Here is a 22,902-nt window from a genome sequence, read left to right as displayed (position 1 = left end):
CATGGCAGTAACACTTATAAGTAAATCTCAATACACTTGATGGAAAGTACATAGCAGAATATTTTTCTCTGTCTTTCTAAGTTTTACTTCTTTCTAGATATTTTTTAACTTCTATTTCCTGGTAGACTGGGTAGTCAGCTCTTGTTCCCGAAAGCTGTTTCCCCTAGGGCTAAGATTAGAAACTAAATTACCATGATAGTTTTGTCACCCTGCCCCTAGCCAGGCAGAATGTTTTCTTTTGTTTCGTTAATTACCGAAACTCTTGTCTGCTTCAGCCCAAGGCCGCCATCTTGGCAGCCCTGCATTTCCTTGTTCAAGAGTGTGACAGCTACTATTTGATTTTTAGAGTAGACTTGTTAGGATAAAATATATACATATACACTCATAGTTGCGTAAATCTACGCTTGCTGTTTTGTTTCCTTTTGCTACATTATTCAAGTGTAATAGTTACTATACGATTTATAAAAGAATTAACGATAAGGTATTAGCTTAATAGGATATAGCATAGTATTAAAGATCAATCATTAGATTATATAAAAAATAAAGTTTAGGCATATGAAACTCATATGAATTATAGTAAAGTTTGGTAGTTTAAGAATAAGTTTTAACTGAGTTATAAGGCATTATGTTAAATCGTAATAGGATAATAGTATAAATAACAGCTAAGTCATTTAAGTAAACTTATAGATTATAGTATAGTGTTAAGTTGATAATATTAATCGTTAAAAATATTGGGAGTCAGTGAACTTGGATTGAACCTAGAGTTAACTTAGAAAAGTTTTTTGTATTAATCAGGGTATAGAACAAAGAGTATAATATGAATGATTCATTGAACATTATGGAAAACACTTTGAACGATTTGTATTGAAATTGTGCACCTGTGACCTTAATGTAAGCACGGCAGGCATCATGGAATTCGAATTGTTTGCTTGGAAATTGCAGATCTCGTGGTGGTCTTGTGATGCATAGTTTGTAAAGCACGGAACTTGTACGCCCCCAGTAAGTGATTATCACACTGCTGGAGGGTATAGAAAATGGTATATAAGTTGGAAGGAGTCCGAATAAAATTTTGGCTCCAGTCCTGATCAGACTGTTTCCAGAAGGACTGCCTCCGAGTAGTTTCTTCTCGCTGTCCAGATTCTCTGGTGCGGGTCCTAACCCACCCTTGGTCAGTGCTGGTCACCGACACCGGAGGAACCTCGACGTGGAGTACGGGCACTGGGGTCTCAGCACCGAGGGATGCCTGGACTGTGGCGGGATTTCGGGTCAGTGCTGGAAACAAAACTGGAATCAGGAATAAGGAAGGAAGCAGCGAACAGGCCAGACAGACCAGGACGAGAGGCCATCAGGCCATGCGTCCAGATGCCGGGAACGAGCCAGGTGCCAGTAGCCCTGACGGTCCCTGCTTGTCTGCCTCCTGGAAGGAGCGTCTGGTCTCCCTCCCAGGTCTCTGCGCATCGTCCCCAATTCAGGCCTCGTCTTGAACGTGAAGAGCAGTGGTTCCCACCTGATCATACACATTAAAATCTTAGGTCCGTCCCCAGACCCCCGAGGGGTCTCCCGTTGGTACCCAGCCCATCCGTCTGTTTTCACACTGGGGTAAGAGGGATCTGTGAAGTCCAAGACACCACATACCGTCCTCTTGATAAAACCCTCCATGGCTCCCTGTTTCCACCAGAATAATCCATGTTCTGGCTTGCCTGACTTGGCCACCACCACCCCATCTCTCGGATCTTTCATCTTTCACACTTTCCTTGTGCTCTAGACTGAACTGTTCTCCGCCTTCCCCCCATCCCAGTCCCCCAGGTTCATATGTTGGCATCCTAAACCCCAAGGTCTCGGATGTGACCTTATTTGGATATCAGACTGTTGAGATGTAATTAAAGATGAAGTTGTACTGATGCAGGGTGGGACCCCAAAGCCAATGTGACTGGCGGAGGACACGTGGACACAGAAGCACTCAGGGAGACACCACGTGGAGACTGGAGGGAGGCTGCCATGAAAAGTCTAGGACGGCCGGGGGCTCGGTGGCTCAGCCTGTAATCCAGCGCCTTTGGGAGGCTGAGGTGAGTGGATTGCCTGAGCCCGTGGGTTCGAGACCCACCTGGGCTGCGAGACCTCATCTCTACAATAAATCAAAAAATCAGCCGGGCTGGTAGCGCATGTCTTTAATTCCGGCTACCTGGAAGACTGAGGTGGAAGGATCGCCGAGCCCAGCAGGTCGAGGCTGCGGCCACTGCACTCCAGTCTGGGCGACAGAGTGAGACTCCAACTCAAAAAAAAGAAAAAAAAAAGAAAAGTCTAGGACGGAGGCTTGTGTAGCCCCTCCTGACACTTTGCGAGAGAACACGGCCAGCCCACACCTTCATCCTGGGGTTCAAGGTTCCAGTGGGGGGACAGACAGCATCCGTTGCTTGAGGCACTGAGCTTATAGTATTTGTCACACAGCCCTGGTTGACTAATACACCTATTGAAGCCTTATGGCTCTGAGCTCTTTCTGGTTCCTCCAGCAGTCCAGGCAGTCCCTCCGCAGGCTTCCCCCAGCGGCATCGGGCATGGGTGTCACTGGCCCCTCCCATGTGTCCTGCCCATGCTCAAATGCCTCTGTTCTGGGTGCTGCCCTGAACACTCTGTTAAAAGCAGTGGCCGGACTGCCCTTCTCCCCGTGCACTTTCCACGATATGAACACCATAATTAATCCACTCTCTTCTCACCAGCCCCGCTCCAGATGTGAGCTCTAAGGGCAGGGATTTCTCTGATGGGTTCACTGCTGTATGCTGAGTATGCAAGAGCAGACGTTTGATAAATATTTGTTGAATTAATGAATGACATTTTAAATCCTGACACTTGAAGTGAGGGTGTCTGAAGGCAGCTAGTCAATATAAACCACTACCACGTGGCATTTTCCTAGGTACCACCGAGTTAAAGAGAAAGTTAGGACTCTGGACTCCAGAGGACTTAAAATCTCAACAAACACACATCCCAGTGAAAATGGAATGCTTGGTCAATACTTGACTTTCATTAAGAGTTTAGATTCTCTAAAAATTTTTATTAAACTGGCGATCCTTTGGCCTCAGTCTTCCAATATAGTTGATATAGTTGATACTTCCCACTCGTCAGTTAGTTGACTAATTGGTATTGGAACAGGAAGATGGAGACAGATTGTGTTGTCCGAGCATTGTATAAAGAGCACTAAAGACTTTCTTATGGGGGGGGATTTCTAAAGTGGACAAAAAAGCCTTCCAATTTAAATGAAAAGAAAGCCAATTCTCACAAGAGGTGTCTGGTTTCCTCTGGATCTTATTCCACATCAAGTGATAATTGTATCTCTTTAGGTCAGCTTGAGATTGACACCCAGAAGCCTCCAGGAGTGATACCCAGCACTTGGACAACAGTTCTGGACCATAGCTGGGGAAACCACAGCTCCTACACAGAAGCTATGTGGATTAACATCAGGATATGACACCTGTGTACATGTGTTCAGGCCAACATGACTCTGATGGTCGGGTATGACTTTAAGTTGGTTTCCTATCACATGCAGCCACTCCCTTGCTGTCCCTACATTTCTTACCATTTGCTTTAGGAACCTCTGCTTATCCAACCAAACAGGTATTCTGTCAGTAGTACGCTTAAGATGTTAAAACAGTGTTTTAAATTATACACATAAAGAGCCATGGTAGGCCAGGCGCAGTGGCTCAAACCTGTAATCCTAGCACTTTGGGAGGCCAAGGTGAGAGGATTGCCTGAGCCCAGGGGTTCAAGTCTTGGGGAACTTGAGACAGAGTGAGACTCTGACTCAAAAAAATAAAAAATAAATAAAATAAAGAGTCATTGTACAGAATATTTTGAAGATAATGAAAAATATTATCTGTTGCCATTTTGGTAGCTGTTTTCTCAGTTTTCACATAGCTGTAATTAGACTCTGGCTATATGATATTATAATCATCTTACCATAATGCTTCATAAAATGAACAATGCTGCTTCACAATGGTGTTTTGGTGGCTGTCTAAAATTCAGCTGAAGGGATGAACTGTAACTGATAACCATTTTCTTACTGTGAGACCTTTTTTTTTTGAGTTGGAGTCCCACTCTGTTGTCCAGGCTGGAGTGCAGTGGCACACTCACGACCACCCCAGCGTCAGGCTCTGGCGATCCTTTTGCCTCAGTCTTCCAAGTAGTGGGAACTACAGGCATGCGCTACCATGCCCGTCTAAGTTTTGATTTATTGTAGAATCGAGGTCTCTCCACATTGCCTGGGCTGCTCTCGAACCCACAGTCTCAGGCAATCCATTTGCCTCAGCCTCCCAAAGTGCTGGGATTACAGCTGAGCCACCGAACCCGGTCCTGTGAGTCCTTTAATCACAAAACCTCTGCCCACCCCAGCGTTTTGCTATTTTAACCTACAGTTACTATCTTCGTATGTATTTAGTGTCTTCCATATTTTGTGTAATTCTTTTTTTTTTTTTTTTTTGAGTTGGAGTCTCACTCTGTCGCCCAGACTGGAGTGCAGTGGCCGCTCCCGGCCACCGCAGCCTCGACCTGCTGGGCTCCGGCGATCCTTCCACCTCAGCCTTCCGAGTAGCCGGAATTACAGGCATGCGCTACCATGCCCGGCTGATTTTTTGATTTATTGTAGAGATGAGGTCTCGCTGCCCAGGCGGGTCTCGAACCCACAGGCTCAGGCAATCCACTCACCTCAGCCTCCCAAAGGCGCGGGATTACAGGCTGAGCCACTGAGCCCGGCTTTGGAATTCTTTATTGTTATCCTCAGTGGGAGGAAAGGGTTAACTGAGCAGCTCTGGGTCACTTATGCCAGCACCATCCCAAGGAAGGGCTGCTTTCAGGACCAGGGAGTTGTGCCCTGGAGCTTTGCCCGAGTTCTGCACTCGGGGTTTAGGGCACTATCATGTGAGTTTTTCCATGTAGTTCATCCCAAGTGTGATTTCTGGGGAACACTTGCTTTCCTTCATGGCTGGAGCTTTAGCAACTGAGGTCACACAGACTCCGTGTGCGTATGTGCCTGGTCCCAAGAAAGTCTGCTCAGCAGGCCCAGGTGCGCTCTGGTTGACTTTGCACATGTGGTCATACATCATTGTTGGAGGAATTAAGCACATCCTGTGGGACTCTGTGAGAGGGGCCTGGTTTCCTCCAGATTTTATTCCCAGCACAGTGACATGTGAGTCCATTTAGCAAAGCACAGAGCCTGAGGTGGTCTTGAAGACATCCGCCCACCCCACGTGGCTATACTGACTGGCTTCAGTTGCAGGGTAATAGAAACTACTCTCGCTGGTTTAAGCAAAAAGTGCTTATCACGGATGCTATGGGTTCCAAGAGGGTTGGAAAGCACTTATCCTCATGGATCCTGTGGTTTTCAAGAGGGTTGGAAAGTGCCTATCATCACGCATTCTCTGGTTTCCAAGATACTTGGAACAGCTGAAAAAGCAGACAGGGCTTCCAGGAACCATTTCCATCCCCAACATTACTCTTCTTCTCCAGAATCAGAAGTCTCAAACAATGAACAAGTCTCTATTTTTCTGATACTTTAAAGTTTTCTAATGAGAGAAAGCTAATCTCACTGGACAAAAATGAATACTGAGTAATAAGTGACAACAAGTTATCTCCAGTGTCTTGCTGTCATGGTGGTTAGGGTAACACCTGCCTGAAAGCTGGAGATTATAAGTTGACTTGCGAATCAACTACTTTATGATGGTAACTTACACACACACACACAAAAACAGAACACAAGCCGGGCTCGGTGGCTCAGCCTGTAATCCCGCGCCTTTGGGAGGCTGAGGTGAGTGGATTGCCTGAGCCCACGGGTTCGAGACCCACCTGGGCAGCGAGACCTCATCTCTACAATAAATCAAAAAATCAGCTGGGTGTGGTAGCGCATGCCTGTAATTCCGGCTACTTGGAAGGCTGAGATGGAAGGATCGCCGGAGCCCAGCAGGTTGAGGCTGCGGTGGCCGGGAGCAGCCACTGCACTCCAGTCTGGTTGACAGAGTGAGACTCCAACTCAAAAAAAACCCCCAAAAAACAGAACACAGACAACAAAAATCTCAACAAGCAAGACACTCATCTATACAGTGTCAGGCTAGGCAGGTTGTGTTATTGTTGAATAAAGAAAGCAGGAAGCTTGTTTACTTTCCTCTTCTTTCCGTTCACAGAACTGTCAGATGCTCACCTTGGCCTCCTCCAGGTCCTGTCTCTTCAACCTCTCTTACATAATTACCACTGGCTGCCTTAGAAATAGGGATCTGGGCGTAGGCCCAACTATTTTGACCTTTGAGGTTGAGATTCTTGCTAAAGAACTGTAGTTCTTGGCAGAGGTTACATTTGATCCAGATATCTAGGAAAATAATAACTATGTTGGAGATGTTTATACACACAAGCAATGGCCAAATATCACTGACTTAAACTTTCTAATTCCTCAGAGGAACTTGCAACTTTACAATTACTGATCTTGGACCACTGTGGTAATTTCTTAAACAGTGAGAGAAAACGAATACCGGGGATTTAAGATACACTGTCACAATGAGGTCCTATTCTTTTAGTTCTGCACTTACAACATGTGTATACATAAAAAAACCTCACAGAGGAAGAATGATAAATGCTAACATAGGTTATCACTTATCTTAGGACAAGATAGTGAGTGACTTTTACTTTATTCCTTATTATACTTTCCGGATTGTTAGAAAATTCTAAAGTGAGCATATATTATTTTAATAATCAGATGGGAAAATAACGATATTAAAATGTGAGAAAGAAAATCATTTAAAAAAGCATATCCCCAAATCTCAAAGTTCTGTAGATTTAAATTACCTAATTGATAATAATGTGTTTTTGTAAATTATGTAGCATTATGAAAATGCAATGTAGTTAATTTTCCTAAGTCCACAGTCTCCTCTTCTTAGGTAGAATTAATAGGTCTGATACCATTAGGCATATTTAGTTGCAGAATTTTATTTTAAAGGGATTTCTTGCCATAACATTGTATCTGTGGCATTCTTAATACAAATCATTTGTAATGGTCAAATCATAACAATATTTGCAACAAGTTCTCATTAAATTTCCCTAAAAACAGAAAAGGTAAACATTATATACCATTTTGAACTTAACTATTCCCTTAAAATTTTGAAACAATTTAGTGTAGAATTTTAGCCTCAAAAAAACTATGGGAAATTATATAGCAGATACAAAGTTCTTTATAATAAAATCTGAGATAAAAATAATATTTTACAGGTTGAAAATTTTTTAAAATGCAAAAGTGTATTATAAATATACTTTGGAAATCCGATAGATTTAAAGGCACTTTAAAAATTGTCTAGTTGCACCATTACAGATAGGACATGTTTGAGAAAATCCAATCTGTAAGTCTAATACCAAGACTGTTTCTTCCTGCCAAAACATAGAAATAATTTATTGGAAGAATCTATGAGCAGTATGATTAGTTTGACTTCTTCATAAAGATTCTTTTACAATTTGGGCTAATACCTGGAAGGCCTAGAATAGAAAAGAGATAAAAATTGATTAAATTATGATGCCACTTTGGAAAAGTTTGTTATGACTTTTAAAAATTCCAACAATATCTATCTGAGGTTGAGAAAAGGCAGTGAAAAGTCAAGTTTAACATTGGCTTGATCTGGAAAGGATGCATCATACCTACTAAAATGTGGGTAGAAATACTTAAGATTTCCAGGATTTCATTTGTTTTTACAGTGCTCAAGATCATCATTTGCTATTTCAACCATAACACCAATTATATTTTCATATACTCTCTCACCTGCATGTGCATTCTATATAGCTTCAGTTGTCCTCTATTCATATAGAAAGCAGAGAGAACTTAGAAAAAGCATTTTTAAAGACATGAAGAAACAAGTAAAGAAAGAACACACCACAGATGTCCCTCTCCAAGAACCCATATAAACTCTGCTCAAGGTTAACAGCACTGTTCAATTTATAGTTCTTCTGTTTAGATTCCAGATACACAGTCTTCAGGATCTTATTTCTTTGCTTCTTCTTATTTAGGTTAAAGTTAACTGTGATTCATTCAAAAATTCTATTCTAATTGAGACTTATTCATCATTTTTTCTTCAGAGAAAGAGACTGATGACTATCATGTTAATTCCATGAGGGAAAGAAAGAGGTTTCCCTTATAACATGCTGGTACTCTCCCAGCACTGTCCAGAAGGTTGTGAAAAATTATCCATGCAGACCACAAACTCCAACTTAGTCTCATGTGTCTATAGACGTATAGCAATGAAGTTAAAAAGGATCTTTGAATGGTAGTTCATGATTGGTCAACTAATATCTGGTTTTTAGAAACCCAAGACAACCTTAAGTCACGTTCTAATTCACAAAGTAAATACATGCACCAAAAAAGTAAAAATGATAGCCAGTGTTGCTCTGAAGGTAATAATGCACTCACCACATCCATCTGTTCTGGAGAAGCTGAAGAAAAAGATGCTCTCAAGTAGGGGCTTGGCAATGAGCTGTTGGTGTAGAAAGAGTTTCCAGGAAGTATTAATACCTAAGAGAGTTTATGAGAAATGAGTTAAGTACCACTGCTAAAAGAAAATGTGGTAAACCTAATCTTAGAGTGAGGAAGGATGTCTTAAGTTTAAAAGCAGCTCAACAAATTACAGGAGAAAAAACAATTTATATAAAAATTGTGTATGTCATACAACAAAACACACAGAAACTGGAAAAGTGTTTATGATAAACATGGCAAATACAATCTCTTATTGATATGTAATGAATGGACAGAAACAGAAAAACACTCAAATTCTAGCTTTAATGTGCAAAGGACAGCTTATTTAAAAAGTAGAAGTTGTAACAAATATAAACAAATGTTTAACTTAACTAGAAAAGTAAATCCAGATAATGAGACAACACTTTTAAGTTAACACACCTAATACTGAAACACTATGAGTTAGGTTGTGGGCAACTCTTTCCATTTCTAGTCAAGTGAACATTGGCTTTAAAGAAAAAGTATGACTTTCTTATGGAGCCTCCACCCTCACCTCCCAGTTTTACCTCTCTCTTAATGGCTTTTTCTTCAATCAGTCGTTTTGCATCCTCAATACCTTTAAGTTTAATCCAAAGGAACATTCCAGCAGCAGGAACATGCCATTCTGCCAGACCTACAAACAGCAGGAGAGAATAAATGTCTTCTGATGGCAGGTATGTTAGCAATAATTTTTAAGCCAGCGCTTCCAGAAACGTTCCTTCAGAGACAGCGGTTTAGAAAATATATTCTTATGTGCCCTGAACATTGATGTCCTGGGTTTCATTTCAGAATCAGTGAGGGAGGAAGGGGTGGGAGACCAACAGCTTGCGTACGTGTGTGTTCAACTGTGGTCAGTCTGGAGGCAGCGGGAGAAATCATTTGCTTCTTCTTCAGAACCACACCTAGACAAATATGACTATTTCAGTTTTGGGAGATTCTTCAGCTCTTTCCGGAGTCTTCCAGCATTTCAATAAATCCTATCATTTACCACATCATTTAGAAGTCCAACAGATTACAGTTTTTACTGGAATATAATTAGTTATGAAAAGAAGTGTTTAAAATTCAAGAATTCCAGAAGTATTTGTGGGTGTTATATTTCTCTGAATATTAGGATAGAGAAATCAAGATGAAAGAATAATTATATTGATTAAAATTGCTATCTTTTTTAGAAAAGAAAGCTTGCTGTTGATTAAAACTCTTTCTTCAGCATAACTATGCAAAATGGTAGAATTGTACTCTTACCAAAAAGATAATAATTCTATTCTTATCAAGACGTCATAGGAAATGAGATAGGACAGAAATAAGGAACTGATATTTCTGGTTTACTACTATTCATATTAAAGGCATTTTAATAATAATTTTAATGATATAATTAAAGACATGCAACTCATTTGACTTTCATAATAGAAAAGTAAATCTAAGACATCCTTCAATAAAATTAGCAATAGAAAATGTGAGACAGATAAATGAGGCTTATGAGTAGAAGATGGATAATTTGTTCACAAGAGACCTGACTTTGTGCAGTTTCATTAGAGAAGGAGTATATAGTTTGTTTGACAATTCCTCTTCTATTTGGGGCAAAATTTGGAAATAACTCTGAAATTTTTTGTATGTTATTTAGCTTTAAGTAAATTTTGGTAGTTGTTTTTTAGATCAACAGTTGTTTTTTTATTTGAATCACAAATTCTTTGCAGCAGACAGGTAAAATGCATAGGAAGTCCTGTGCCCAGGTTTGTTGAATGTTACTTCTGAGATAACTTAGGGGGTGAGACTTTCTTGGTAAGCCCACTCCTTAATAACGTGCAGTGTTTACCATGAAGAAGGGCACGTGTCCTACTCACCACTTAGCCACTTGTCTGCAGCTGCCAATATTGCATTCTTCTGGCTGTTGTAGAATTCAATGACCCTAGAAGAAGAAAATGTGGAAGGATATACTCAGTATGCTGACTGAAAAGATGAAAAAGGCTCTGGAGTCCAGGCTTTAAAGATTGGTTTTCTGTCTTGATGAAAATGTTGAATGCTTGATACAAACATATTTGTTTGACTGTCTGCTAATAAATTTTTTACCATTGTGCTTTTTCTTTTTTTGTAAAAATAATTTAAAAAATTAGATAAACTGATAATGAAACATCATTTCTATGTAAAATATGGAAACTAGAAGTAGCAGGATCAATCTTTGTGTTTGGTCTAAAATAATAGTTCTTATCTGCAGGGTAAGAACATTCCGAATCAGAGAAAATACTATTGGATTGATGAACCACTGGCCTGGGAATGAGATACCCCGTCTTTCTTATTTCTAAATGTTGAAGTACTGTATTTTCATAACTAAAGTAACTCATGACCTGTACTAACACACTGATTATTTCTCACTCATCTGTGCATGAGCCAAATCCCATGTCATGTGCTCCTTACAGTTAACCGATTATTAAATAAAATATGCATATGTATACGTAGTTTACCCTTGAAATCAGTTAAATGAGTGAAAGTTAGCCTTAGTGGGAATTTGAGATCATGTCAGGTGTGGTTGACACTGCTTTCAAATCATAGTTTGCATGCTCCTGAGAAGACTCTTTAGGTAAAGAGTCAATAAAATAGACTTTTGACTTCCAGAAGACTGTTACTGCCATCTATCACGGGATACTTGGGAAGGAAAAATAAGTCAGTGCCCTGGGTGCCCTGGACTGTGTCCATTGAACTCCCATTTGTTCATCAACATTCCAGCAACAGTGCAGTACCTGTGCACATGAGCCAGGAACCCCTCTTCTCCCCACTGGTGTAGGAGCTGTAAGATCATCAGCTGAAAGGAATAAGACAACAGCAGATGTTGTGGTTCATACTCTGAAAATGTGATTTTTGCCAAATGTAAAAGCAAATCACTTTTTATTACTTGCAACTACCATAAGAAGATATGATAAGCTGAATCCAGCTTACATAGTTAGTGATGCATGACAAATGTTAATTAATAACAATGATGACAGTAATAAACATTACAAATATTTATATAGTACTTGTTATGTGCCATGCACTATGGTATTATATAATATGTTTTAGCTAATGCAATCTCATAAATTTGTATTTTAATGATGAGGAAATTAAGGCACAAAGGTTAAGTTAACCTTCCTGAAGTCACACAGCTGGTCACAGAGCCCGAGTCAAAGTCCAACTACCCACTCCAGATTCGTGCTGCTAATGACCATACCACACTGCCTCTCTAGATAGAAACAGATACAGTGGATGTATAGAGTCAAAGGGCATATTTGAAAATTTTCTATCTAAAACAGAAGTTTGAAATGATGTAAATTGATAGTGAATTTCTGTTGATAACAGATACAAAAATATGGAAACAAGTCCACAAATTGACAAAACATAAGGACATTTGCCCTTCATGAGATGTACAATATCAACAAGCAACCTATTCCACACAAAATTTTCTATTCTTTTCTTATGCTTGAAATTTGTGAGGTTGTGATAGTGATGAATTCAATAATTTCTCAAAGTTTGTGAAGAAATACATTCATTTTCCAAAGTTATTTTTACTTTATTTTAATTAAAATGCATTCCAACCAACGTCTTCAGGCAAAGTTAGTGCATCTGTAATTAGGGCAAACTGAGTCACTAGACAGGTTTGGGATTCTTGCTGTCATCTGTTTTTTTATTCTTATCTGATTAAAACAAATCCATTTTCTAAATTGTTCTTACCTGGCTAAAAGTGCTGGTGTGCAGTGTCGAAACTTGTGTGTGTAAAACAACTCTCTCTATCAAGGGTTTTGGACCAGTTAGAAACCCTATTCTCAACCTACACACAAAAAAAGAAAAGGCATGATACCAATTCCATATTAACAATGAATACATACCACTATTCTTATCTTGTTGGGAAGAGAGCTGTGACCTGGGGACAAATGATCTAGACAATTAAAACATTCTCATAAAACTAACTTCTTTATTTCAAATATAAATTTACAATTAGGTGTACATTTAAGACAAGATAGAGGATACTAAAACCCACAACTTTAGATTAGTGGCCAAGTATCTAAAGAGAGAAAAGGCCTATGTTAACAACCAAGCCAATGTTTTAAGAAAAGTGGAATATAGGCATCTTAAGTGAAAAGGATTGTTTCAACTACAAGATACTGAATTCAGTCTCTAGCTCTCTTAGATCTAGCTTCAAGTTAAAGACACAGGTCTTACCCAGCGGAGAGGACTTTTGAGAAAGAGTCGGCTCTGATTACACGCCCATCAACATCCAAGGAAAGAAAGGATGGTGCCCAGGACTTAAATTGGAAAAATAATACTGTTGGTTTGTGAAATCTGCTGGTTACAATATGATTAGTTTGCACAGAAAGTGGACAGGATGTGGATTTGGGTAAGTTACAACAGCACACATATTTTGTTATCTTTATTTCAACCCTTTAACATGAACTAAGTACCAGAGATGCATGTAATTTTATTAGCAACTGCTTGTCTTCATGGCTTTTCTGCCACAAGCACATGCATGGGCTTCTTTCCTTGCTCCAGATGCCATTCTTATGAATTTAGGAAAACTTGCAATGGACCCTCCTTGCCCCAGAGGTTGAAGTTCAGGATTAACAGACTTAAAGGAAGGTCACAGGAATAAAGACCAAAATGAAGCAGGCCAGCGGCATCCAGGCATGTACAGAGAGAGAATGCTGGTCTATAGAACCAACTGGAAAGAGAAAAGATGAGCATGAAGATGAGAATGGCGTCAACATGGAAGACCGACTTCAGTATTGACTCAAGAGTAGTACAAACAAGACAGGATCATAGGTGTGCTGAGTGTGGGAAAAGAGGCCAGTGGAAATGTGTTCTGGCAAACCATGTAGGGAAATCATGGGAGGCCAAGCGGGAGGATGCTGGATCCCAGAAGTTTGAGACCTGCCTGGGCAATAGAGCAAGACCTCATCACATCTAAAAAAAAGAAAATAAAAGTGTGTGGGGTGGAAAGAAAAATCAAGAGTTTTTGTTTCTTCTCAGCATGTTAAAAGAGGGAGCTGAATCCAAGTAATGTTCCTTGCAACCCTGAGAGCAAAGACAGAGTTCAATTTTGAGAAATTGTGTGTTGGTTGTCTCAGCACTACTACTGTCTATTAGAAAACAGTAGTGGTGAGAAGTAGCATGCATGCTTGCATCTATCATAGAGTGAGAATGAATCTGAACACCTGTCATTCTGCAGATAAGGTCCAGGACACAGATGACAGGGTGGCACATATGTGTCTCCACCTGTCTATGGTGGACACTGACAGAGGACAGCCCACTTCCTCCAGCCTGAACACAGCTTCCCAATCTTTCCCAGACATCATTCCAGGCAGCTAGTGTTGACCGAATGGACATCTAGGAGGAATCCGCTTCACTTCCCTGGTGTGGTGTTTACAGAGCTAGACCTGGGAGGTGTTGCTCAGGAGACCCGCCAGCCCTGTTCCACCATGAGCCCAAATGCATAGCACAGAGCCACCCTGTTGCTCTGAAGGTCAGCAATTTCTGGAAAGAGCAGTAAGACCCACAATGAAAAGTACTCATCCCATGATAAAACTGGAAGATTGAAGTGGTGGCAAACTAGTCATAACTCATTTGGTTTCAGCATAAAAGTGGATTAGCTCCAACTCAGCAGCCCAGTTAACAGCAAATGCAGCGCAAATCCGTACAACAGCTTGTCTTCTAATCGTAAGTTCACCTCATCACTTACCTTGTCAAACTGGAGGAAATAGTAAGGGTCATCTTCTATTATGAGGAAGTCATATTTTCTTGCAAGCTAAAAAAGGTAAAAGCAATATATTTACTCCTTGAAGTAACATATTTATTTCTTAAGAGCATCTAAAATTGAAATCATTTGGATTCAAAATTCTTTTCTCTCATTAATTCATTAATTCGCTTAAGAATGTGTTAGTACCCACTGTCCTATGTAGTGGGGACTCAGAGATAGACACAGCACTAGAGGTTCTTGTTCTCATGGAATTTATTCTAGTGGGAAGATGAATATACACAAGCTCCTGGACCATGAGCAGGTTAAATATCAGGCAGGGGTCCTGGCATGCTGTGCAGGGCATTGCAACAGGCAATGCTGAGGGGTAGTGGGGGTAATTTCAGGTGATCACTAGTAACACTTCCCAACCAGTAACACCAGTGCTTAAGCAGCAGCAAGGAGTCAGCTATGCAAATACTGGAAAGGAAGAATGAACTGACATGAGGGAGGGCAAAGGCCCTTGGTGAGCAAACAGCCAGGCTGCTGGAGGGCTGGAATGACTGGCAACTGCCCCCTAGGCTGTAGCAGGAAGGGGGGATGACAAAAGATAAGTTCTGAGGACAGTGTCCTCAAATGCAGGGCAGATAAGGAATCTGGGCTCTGTTTCAACTATATGGGGAAGAAACCGGAGGACTGTCAACAGGGGAGTCATGAAGCTGGCTTCACAAAGGTGTCAGCAGGGAGGGACGTGACTGGCTGTGGTGCAAAGAGAGACCCAGAGTGACCCAGGGTGCATGAGGAAGGACCTAGGAGCCCAATGAGGCCGAGCGGCTGCTTAGAGGATAGGACAGAATGGTCATGCAGAAACACAAATGGACTTGGATAAACCTGGTGGGGGAGTCCACAGGATGGACCAGGTATGGGGTGGATAAAGTAGAGGGAGAGAGAGGAATAAGGGGGCACCATCATGGTCACGTAATTTATGGGGATGGAGACTGTGGGTGATTGTGGATGAGAGGCTTGGGTGCAGTCTGCAGAAACCAGGGTCCCACCTTGGTGATAAAGCTGGGAATGTCTGTTATACATCAGTGTGGAGACATCCAGGAGGAAGTTGGGTACATTCTTCTGGTGTCCATGGGAGAGGTGGGGTAGGCAAAGTAGGTAGTGTGGCCGCCATCACATACAGAATGGAATTTGCTGCCACAGAGCTGGGTGAGGTTCTAGGGAGTTATGTAAACAGAGAACCCAGAACAGAGCCCAGGAGAACATTAAAAATAAAAACATACTTGGAACCTAGACATTTTCTAAGTGAAAAAAAAAAAAAAAGACAACAGCTAAACTCTTTGTATGAGTCTCCTTCACTCGATGAATCGTGGACAGTTTCACGAGGGCTTGCTGTTTATCCAAAAAGCTGTTTGTAGTGAAAGGCTGGGGAATGCAGGTTAGTGCATAAAAGAGACTTTATAAAAGGCTACTTTTCTCTTATTTTTCAAAGATTTCTGTAGGACTCAAGGTATGTTTGACATTTAAAAAAATGTTTACAGTTAAAAGCCAGGCATCATAGGTACCTCAAGGAGATCTTAAAAAGAGGAGTGTGGCTCTTATTTTAAAGAATTTTTGGTAACTTAGAGTGACAGGGAGTAGGAAACATAAATATGAAGTAATAAAAATCAAACCTGAGGTCAAATAGTCAATAATCTCAAAGTTTGACATCAGGCCAAGGATGCTTTTATTTTGTATTAAGATACTAATCAAGGGAAAAGAAAAAAATCTCAATTAATGAAAGATGTAGTAATTTAGTATGTCTAAGTTCATTAGGACCCTTGGCATAGATGACTCTTCTTTTTTTTTTTTTATTAAAAATTATCTTTCTTGAAAACAAGAGGTTATAAGAAAGGGAACTTGCATAGTATTCTCCTAAAAAAGTCCAAAAGAAATAAACATAACTATGTGAACACATTATTTTACAATACCTCATAGATTTCCTTTCTGCGATCACTTGATAAGGAGTATCCAGTAGGGTTGTTGCCATTTGGGACAGTATAAAGAAACTTAGGGGTGTTTTTCTTGGGGTTCTTCGAATCTTCTGGTTTCCATTTGGAAAGTGAGTCTCTGAGGGAGTCTGGAATAATCCCATGTTTATCACTGGCAACACTAATAATGTTACATCCCAGTGGCTGCAGCTGTTGAGCATAAAAAAAGCCCAGAAGTCAGACATGGTTACAAAATGTAAGTGCCATTGGGTTTTTCTTTCCTCTATTTTATTCTAATCATTTTTATCATTACTTCTTCTGTTGTTTTTTTAGAGATGAGGTGTCTATGTTGCCCAGGCTGGTCTTAAACTCCCAGGCTCAAGCGATCCTCCTGTCTAAGGCTCCTGAGTAGCTGGGGCTACAGGTGTGAGCCACCATATTCAGCAGTTTTTCTTTTCACACTACCCAAGAGCACAGCCATTTATACCTTAAACATATAAACCTGTACTCAGCTCTAAGCTCCTGGGGGTTGAGGTTGGATATTTTAATTCTATGTTCCCTGGGTAGATCCTAGTATTGTTTAAAAATCCCTCCTGTCCCTTCCCAGAGAAAGGATTATCCTTCCTTGTCCCATCTATGGGTCAGGCTTGGCCAGTTAGTACTGTGCAGAGGTGGTGTGTGTTCTTGTTAAGTAGAAGCTCTAAGGTTCAGCTGTGGTTCTGTTTCTTCCCTCTGCTCTAAGAGTAGCAATGTTCCAGACAGAGCCTGCCTCTATTCAGCATGGGGCTTGAAAAGGAGATCCCATGGAACAGAGCTGCAGTGGTCTTGTGGCATCTTGTGGTGGAAATATAGAATGACAGAAAGAAACCTTTGTGGCCAAGAGCCACTATACTGGGGTCACTGTTAGGTAGCATGGCCTGTCCTCTTTTGACTGAATTACCTTTATAATTATCATTAGAACTAGTTCATGAAGTAGGTTTTTTGTTTGCTTATTTGTTTTTGAGTTGGGGGTCTCACTCTGTCTCCCAGGCTGGAGTACAGTGACACGATCACAGCTCACCTCACCCTCCCAACTAGCTGGGACTACAGGTGTGTGCTACCATGCCCAACTAGTTTTTTTTAATTTTTTTTATTTTTTGGAGAGACGAGGTCTCGCTATGTAGCCTAAGATTGGTCTTGAACTCCTGGGCTCAAGCAATCCTCTTGACTTGGCCTCCCAAAGTGCTGAGATTACAGGTGTGAGCCACTGCACCCAGCTGGTGTTTATTTATGACTGTCTTTTGACAGCGTAAATGAATCAAATGAAGCACCTGTTGTGCTGATATATAAAATAGTTGCAAGCAGGGAAAATATTAAAAATACTTGGCAGGGTATAGCATGGGCACATCGGATGCAGATGAAGGCAATCCTCTGACCTCGGCCTCCCAAAGTACTGGGATTACAAGGTGTGATCCACCATGCTCAGCATATTCTAAGTATTTCACTTAAGTGGAATGACACCTTTGGCCTTTTGTGTCTGGCTTCTTTCAGTTAAAATGTTTTCAAGGTTCATTATGTTGTGACATGTATCAGATCTCTGTTCCTTCTTATGGCTGGATGCATTTCCACTGTATCCATACACATTTCATTTATCCATCCATCTGTAGATGGACACTTTTTGCTATTGTCAATAACTCTGCAGTGAACAGTTGGATTACAAGTATCTGCTTCAGTTCCAGTTTCTAATTATTTGGGGGTATATACCCATGAGTGGAATTGTGGGCTATGTGGTAATTCTGTTTGACCTTCTGAGGAACTGACCAACTGTTTTCTACAGTGGTTGCACCATTTTATATATATTTATGTATATAAGGGATATATTTATATATTTTTATATAATATAAGGAAACTAAAAAGTAATGATAAAAATGATTAGAAAAATAGAGGAAATATATATGTGTATATCATATAAAAATATATTCATATATATTATACATATATATAAAATGGTGAAATATTATATATTATATGTATATAGTTTGATGATATTAGGTTGGTAAAAAAGTAATTGCAGTTTTGTACTGTGAATTTTAAATCATTATAACTAGGCTCAAACACATCTTTACTGATCAAAATAGAAACCATTGCAGTCAACACATTTTTGCCAGCGAGAAATAAGTTTGTTTATTCCTGTAGCATAAAAATATGTGCTTTGGGATTCAACTAACTATTGGAGAGCGTTTTCTGCATCCTGTTGGTTGTGTAAGCATTTTCCCGGCAGAGAGTTGTCAAAATGCCTGAAGAATTGGTAGTTGAAGGGCACGAGGTCAGGTGAGTACGGGGGATGAGGCAAAACTTCAGAGCCTAATTCGTTCAAATTTGAAGCAGTGGTTGTGTAATGTGCAGTTGATGTTGCCATGGAGAAGGATTGGGCCCTTTCTGTTGGCCGATGCTGGCTGCAGGCGTTGCAGTTATTGGTGCATCTCATTGATTTGCTGAGCATACTTCTCAGATGTAATGGTTTCACTGGGATTCAGAAAGCTGTAGTGGATCAGACCGGCCACAGACCACCAAACCGTGACCATGACCTTTTTTGGTACAAGTTTGGCTTTGGGAAGTGCCTTGGGGCTTCTTCTTGGTCCAGCCACTGAGCTGGTCATCACCGGTTGTCATATAAAATCCACTTTTCATCACATGTCACAGTCTGATCAAGTAATGGTTCACTGTTGTTGGGTAGAATAAGAGAAGATAACACTTCAAAAATGACAATTTTTTTGTATTTTCCATCAGCTCCAGAGGCAGCCACTTATAGAGATTTTTCACCTTCCCAAGAACAACCACAGAATGGCTGACGCTTACAACTTCTCATGTAGTTGTAAGAGGATCAGCTTCGATGATTACTCTCAGTTGGTCATTATCAGCTTCTGATTGTCAGCCACTATGCTTCTCAAATTCAAGACTCTCACCTCCTTTGCAAAACTTCCTGAACCACTGCATTGTATGTTCATTAGCATTTCCTGGGTCATATGTGTTGTTGATGTTGCAAGTTGTTTCCACTGCTTTATGACCCACTTTGAACCTGAGTAAGAAAATCGTTCAACTTTGCTTTTTTGTCTAACATCATTTTCATAGTCTAAAATAAATATAAAATAAACATCAAGTACTAAGTCACTAGCAAAAAAATAATCGAGCAATGCACATCAGAATGATGTATAACATAACCACATTTATTTAAGAATGTATTCCAGTATCAAATGGCAACTTTCAACAATGCAAAACTGCAATTACTTTTGCACCAACCTATAGTCATCCTGGTAGGAGTAAAGTAGTATCTCACTGTAGTTTTGATTTGCATTTTTCCATTTTGCAAAACCTTTATTAAAAAATGTTTTATTTTATACATTGAAATAGAGATGGTGTCACACTATTGCTCAGGCTGGTCTTGAGCTCCTGACCTCAAACGATCTTCCTGACTCAGCATTACCAAAATGCTGGAATTACAAGGTGTGAGGCATGGTGCCTGGTCTGCATTGTTCTTAAAAAAAAAAAAAAAATCCCCCCAAGCCTCAGTCTTGCCAAATAATCAGACTTCACATGCAGCTTCTGTGCATTGACTTGCATTTCTCTAATGACTAATGATACTGAGCATCTTTTCATGTGCTTATCGACCACTTGCATATTTTCTACAGTGCAAAGTCTATTCATACCCTTTGTTCATTTTAAAATTGGGTTGTCTTTCTGTTATTGAGTTGTAGGAGTCTTTTATATATTCTGGATATTAAAACTTTATCAGATACATGATTTGCAAACATTTTCTCCCATTCTTTAGGCTGTTATTTCACTTTCTTCCTGACATCCCTTAGGTGCACAAAAGTTTTAATTTTGAAGTTCAATTTATTTGACTGTTGTCGCTCATGTTTTTCATGTCAGATCTAAAAGAATTCAACACCAAATCCAAGGTCATGAAGATACACCCTCATTTTTCTCCTAAAGATTTCGTTTTAGCTCTTATATTTAGGTCTTTGATCTATTTTGAGTTAAATTTTTACACAGTGTGAGGTACAGGTCCAATTTCTTTCTTTTGCATGTTGAAATTCAGTTGCCCCGGCACCATTTTCTGAAGAGACTATCCTTCATCCATTGAATGGTCTTCACACACTTGTTTACAGTTGGATTTATGGGTTTATTTCTGGAGTTCCAATTATATTCCATTGATCTATATGCCTATCTTAAATCAGTACCTGGTATAAAGGTATTAATATAAATCATGGTTTTGATTACTGTAACTTTGTAGTAGTAACTCTGAAATTGGGAAGTGTAAGTTCACCCAATTTATTCTTTCTCAAGATAATTTTGGCTCGTTGGGCCCTTTAGACTGCCACATGAATTTGGCAATTGGCTTTTCTATTTTTAGAAAGGCTGTTGGCCTTTTGATAGGGATTACATTGAATCTGTAGATTACTTTGGGTAGTATTGGCATTTTAACAATATTAAGTCTTTCAATTCATGAACAGAGGATATCTTTCCATTTACTTGGGTCTTCTTTAATTTCTTTCAGCAAAGTTTTACAGTTTTAATGTAAATGTCTTTTACTTCCTGTGTTAGATTTACTCATAAGTAATTATTCTTTTGGATACTATTGTAAGTATGATTGTTTTATATGTTGCTTCCTATTTTATTTTATTTTATTTATTTATTTTTTTTGAGTTGGAGTCTCACTCGGTCACCCAGACTGGAGTGCAGTGGCCGCTCCCGGCCACCACAGCCTCACCTGCTGGGCTCCGGTGATCCTTCCACCTCAGCCTTCCGAGTAGCCGGAATTACAGGCATGCGCCACCACGCCCGGCTGATTTTTTTTGATTTATTGTAGAGACGAGGTCTCGCTGCCCAGGCGGGTCTCGAACCCGCGGGCTCAGGCAATCCACTCACCTCAGCCACCCAAAGGCGCAGGATGACAGGCTGAGCCACCGAGCCCGGCCCTATTTTATTTTTTATAAAAATAACATGAAATTTGAATAAAAGAGAGAACCCATTAAGTTAGAATCAATAGAGTATAAAGGTTATGTCAGTTAATCCCCCTACTCTAAGCTTTTATAGTATTTGTTTAGGTAGCAGTTGAGAATAACTTTGAGAACCTGCAGTGGTAGACAATGCTTCACCTCCCTACAAAGTCAGGTAAGGCCAATGGTTGGAAAGTTCATATACGACAGTGAAATTGTTTCCCTGTGGTTCCAGTAATAATAACCTACGGTCATATACAAAGAAATCTAATTCTTCTGTCACATAGCTAACTTTTATTTATTTGAGTACAGTTCGCATGTCTCCATTAAGCCTTCTCTTCTTGGGAAAAATAGCTTTAGTTCCTAAAACCATTCATCAGCATCCAATTCCCTATATACTCAAAATGCCTTTCTCTGAATGTACTTGCAAGCGGACATTCTATCCTAAAGTAGAGTGCCCCAAACAAACAACTCTCAGCAGTGTGTTCTGACCAGTGCCTCAGAGAGTCAGATGATCAGCTTCCTCATTCCAGATACTATAGTTCCATTGATTTAACACCCAGAGTGGAAAGTCCTAATTATACCATATTAGTTTAGAATTATAGTAAGTTGACATATACCCTGTTGTAATTAGGCACATGATGATAAAATATAGTGATGAAAAAAATAAAGTTTTGAAAATTAAGATACATTTCAAGTAAAAAACCATTGGCTATTATTTTACACAACCAAATTTTAGCATCTATACATTTGGATTTTTAAAAAGAAATGTATAAAGAAAAAGGTACATTAGACGTGCTTTATATGTATCATTTAAGAGTCTCCTGTCTACAGTACAGTATTTATTTTTTCAGTGGATAGATAATTCTGAAAAGACAATGGTTCCTTCTTATTTATCACAAGAGAGTTAACTTTGGTAAAAAAAAAAAAAAAGTATACTCACAGCATGAAGTGTTCCTGGATAAACAGGTTCATCTAGGAGGACGTTATCTCCAGGGTTAATAATCATTTCAAACACCTAAAAAAGAGGCATGAGTTATCTTGTTAGCATAGGTTAGTTTTTGTTTTTTGTTTTTGTTTTGTTTGTTTTTTTTTTTTTAGTGCTCAGAACCTTGTTTTTTAGTTTGAGCTCACATGATTCTAGAGTTGCACTTGTTCAATTTTCTTTAAAGGGCCAAATAATAAGTATTTTGTGAGCCACGGTATCACCATTTCATCTACTAATTTCTGCCTCTAGAGTGAGGAAGCAATCGCGGCAGCAATGAGTTGTGGTGGGTGAAAATAGTTACATCTTGAGAAATGCAAAGAGTTCTGTGGCTTGAGGTGGAGTGAAAAGAGAAGGTTGGGTGAGATCATATAGAAGTGGGTAGAAGCTGGACTTGGTGGCTTAGCCTGTAATCCCAGCAATTTTGGAGGCTGAGGAGAGTGAATTGCCTGAGCCTGCAGGTTCGAGACCAGCCCAGGCAACTTGGCGAGACCTCGTCTCTACAATAAAATAAAATAAAAAATTAGCCGGGCATCGTAGCACACACCTGTAGTTCTGGCTACTTGGAAAGCTGAGAGGGAAGGATCGCCTGAGTCCAGTAGTTCAATGCTGTGTTGGCCTTGAATGTGCCACTGCACTCCAGCCTGAGTGACAGTGAGACTCCAACTCAGGAAGAAAAAAAAAAGTGAGCAGAGACCATATCATGTAGACATTTGAACCAGGAGAGACAAGTAAGAATTTTTTTTTTTTTTTTTGAG

At 39.9% G+C, this 22,902-nt stretch overlaps 1 protein-coding gene across 2 annotated transcripts in view; it reads right to left on the bottom strand.

The window, feature by feature from the left end:
* Positions 1-6,959: 6,959 nt before the first annotated feature.
* Positions 6,960-22,902, bottom strand: part of AADAT (aminoadipate aminotransferase) — a 30,577-nt gene continuing 14,634 nt past the window's right edge. For both annotated transcript variants that reach the window (XM_008060676.1, XM_008060675.1), the window contains exons 4-13: positions 22,103-22,177; positions 16,181-16,390; positions 14,211-14,276; positions 12,698-12,780; positions 12,209-12,305; positions 11,245-11,306; positions 10,351-10,415; positions 9,037-9,143; positions 8,429-8,530; positions 6,960-7,503 (exon numbers count right to left, since the gene is read on the bottom strand). In XM_008060676.1, coding sequence (XP_008058867.1) covers positions 7,462-7,503; positions 8,429-8,530; positions 9,037-9,143; positions 10,351-10,415; positions 11,245-11,306; positions 12,209-12,305; positions 12,698-12,780; positions 14,211-14,276; positions 16,181-16,390; positions 22,103-22,177 — 909 coding nt within the window. In that variant the 3' untranslated portion in view covers positions 6,960-7,461. The remainder of the gene's footprint in view (positions 7,504-8,428; positions 8,531-9,036; positions 9,144-10,350; positions 10,416-11,244; positions 11,307-12,208; positions 12,306-12,697; positions 12,781-14,210; positions 14,277-16,180; positions 16,391-22,102; positions 22,178-22,902) is intronic.

Source organism: Carlito syrichta, unplaced genomic scaffold (genome assembly GCF_000164805.1).
Source record: "Carlito syrichta isolate Samal-C Ts95f unplaced genomic scaffold, Tarsius_syrichta-2.0.1 Scaffold304698, whole genome shotgun sequence".
Lineage (NCBI taxonomy): Eukaryota > Metazoa > Chordata > Mammalia > Primates > Tarsiidae > Carlito > Carlito syrichta.
Note: the sequence above shows the minus strand (reverse complement) of the source record. Positions and strands in the feature narration are given on the sequence as shown.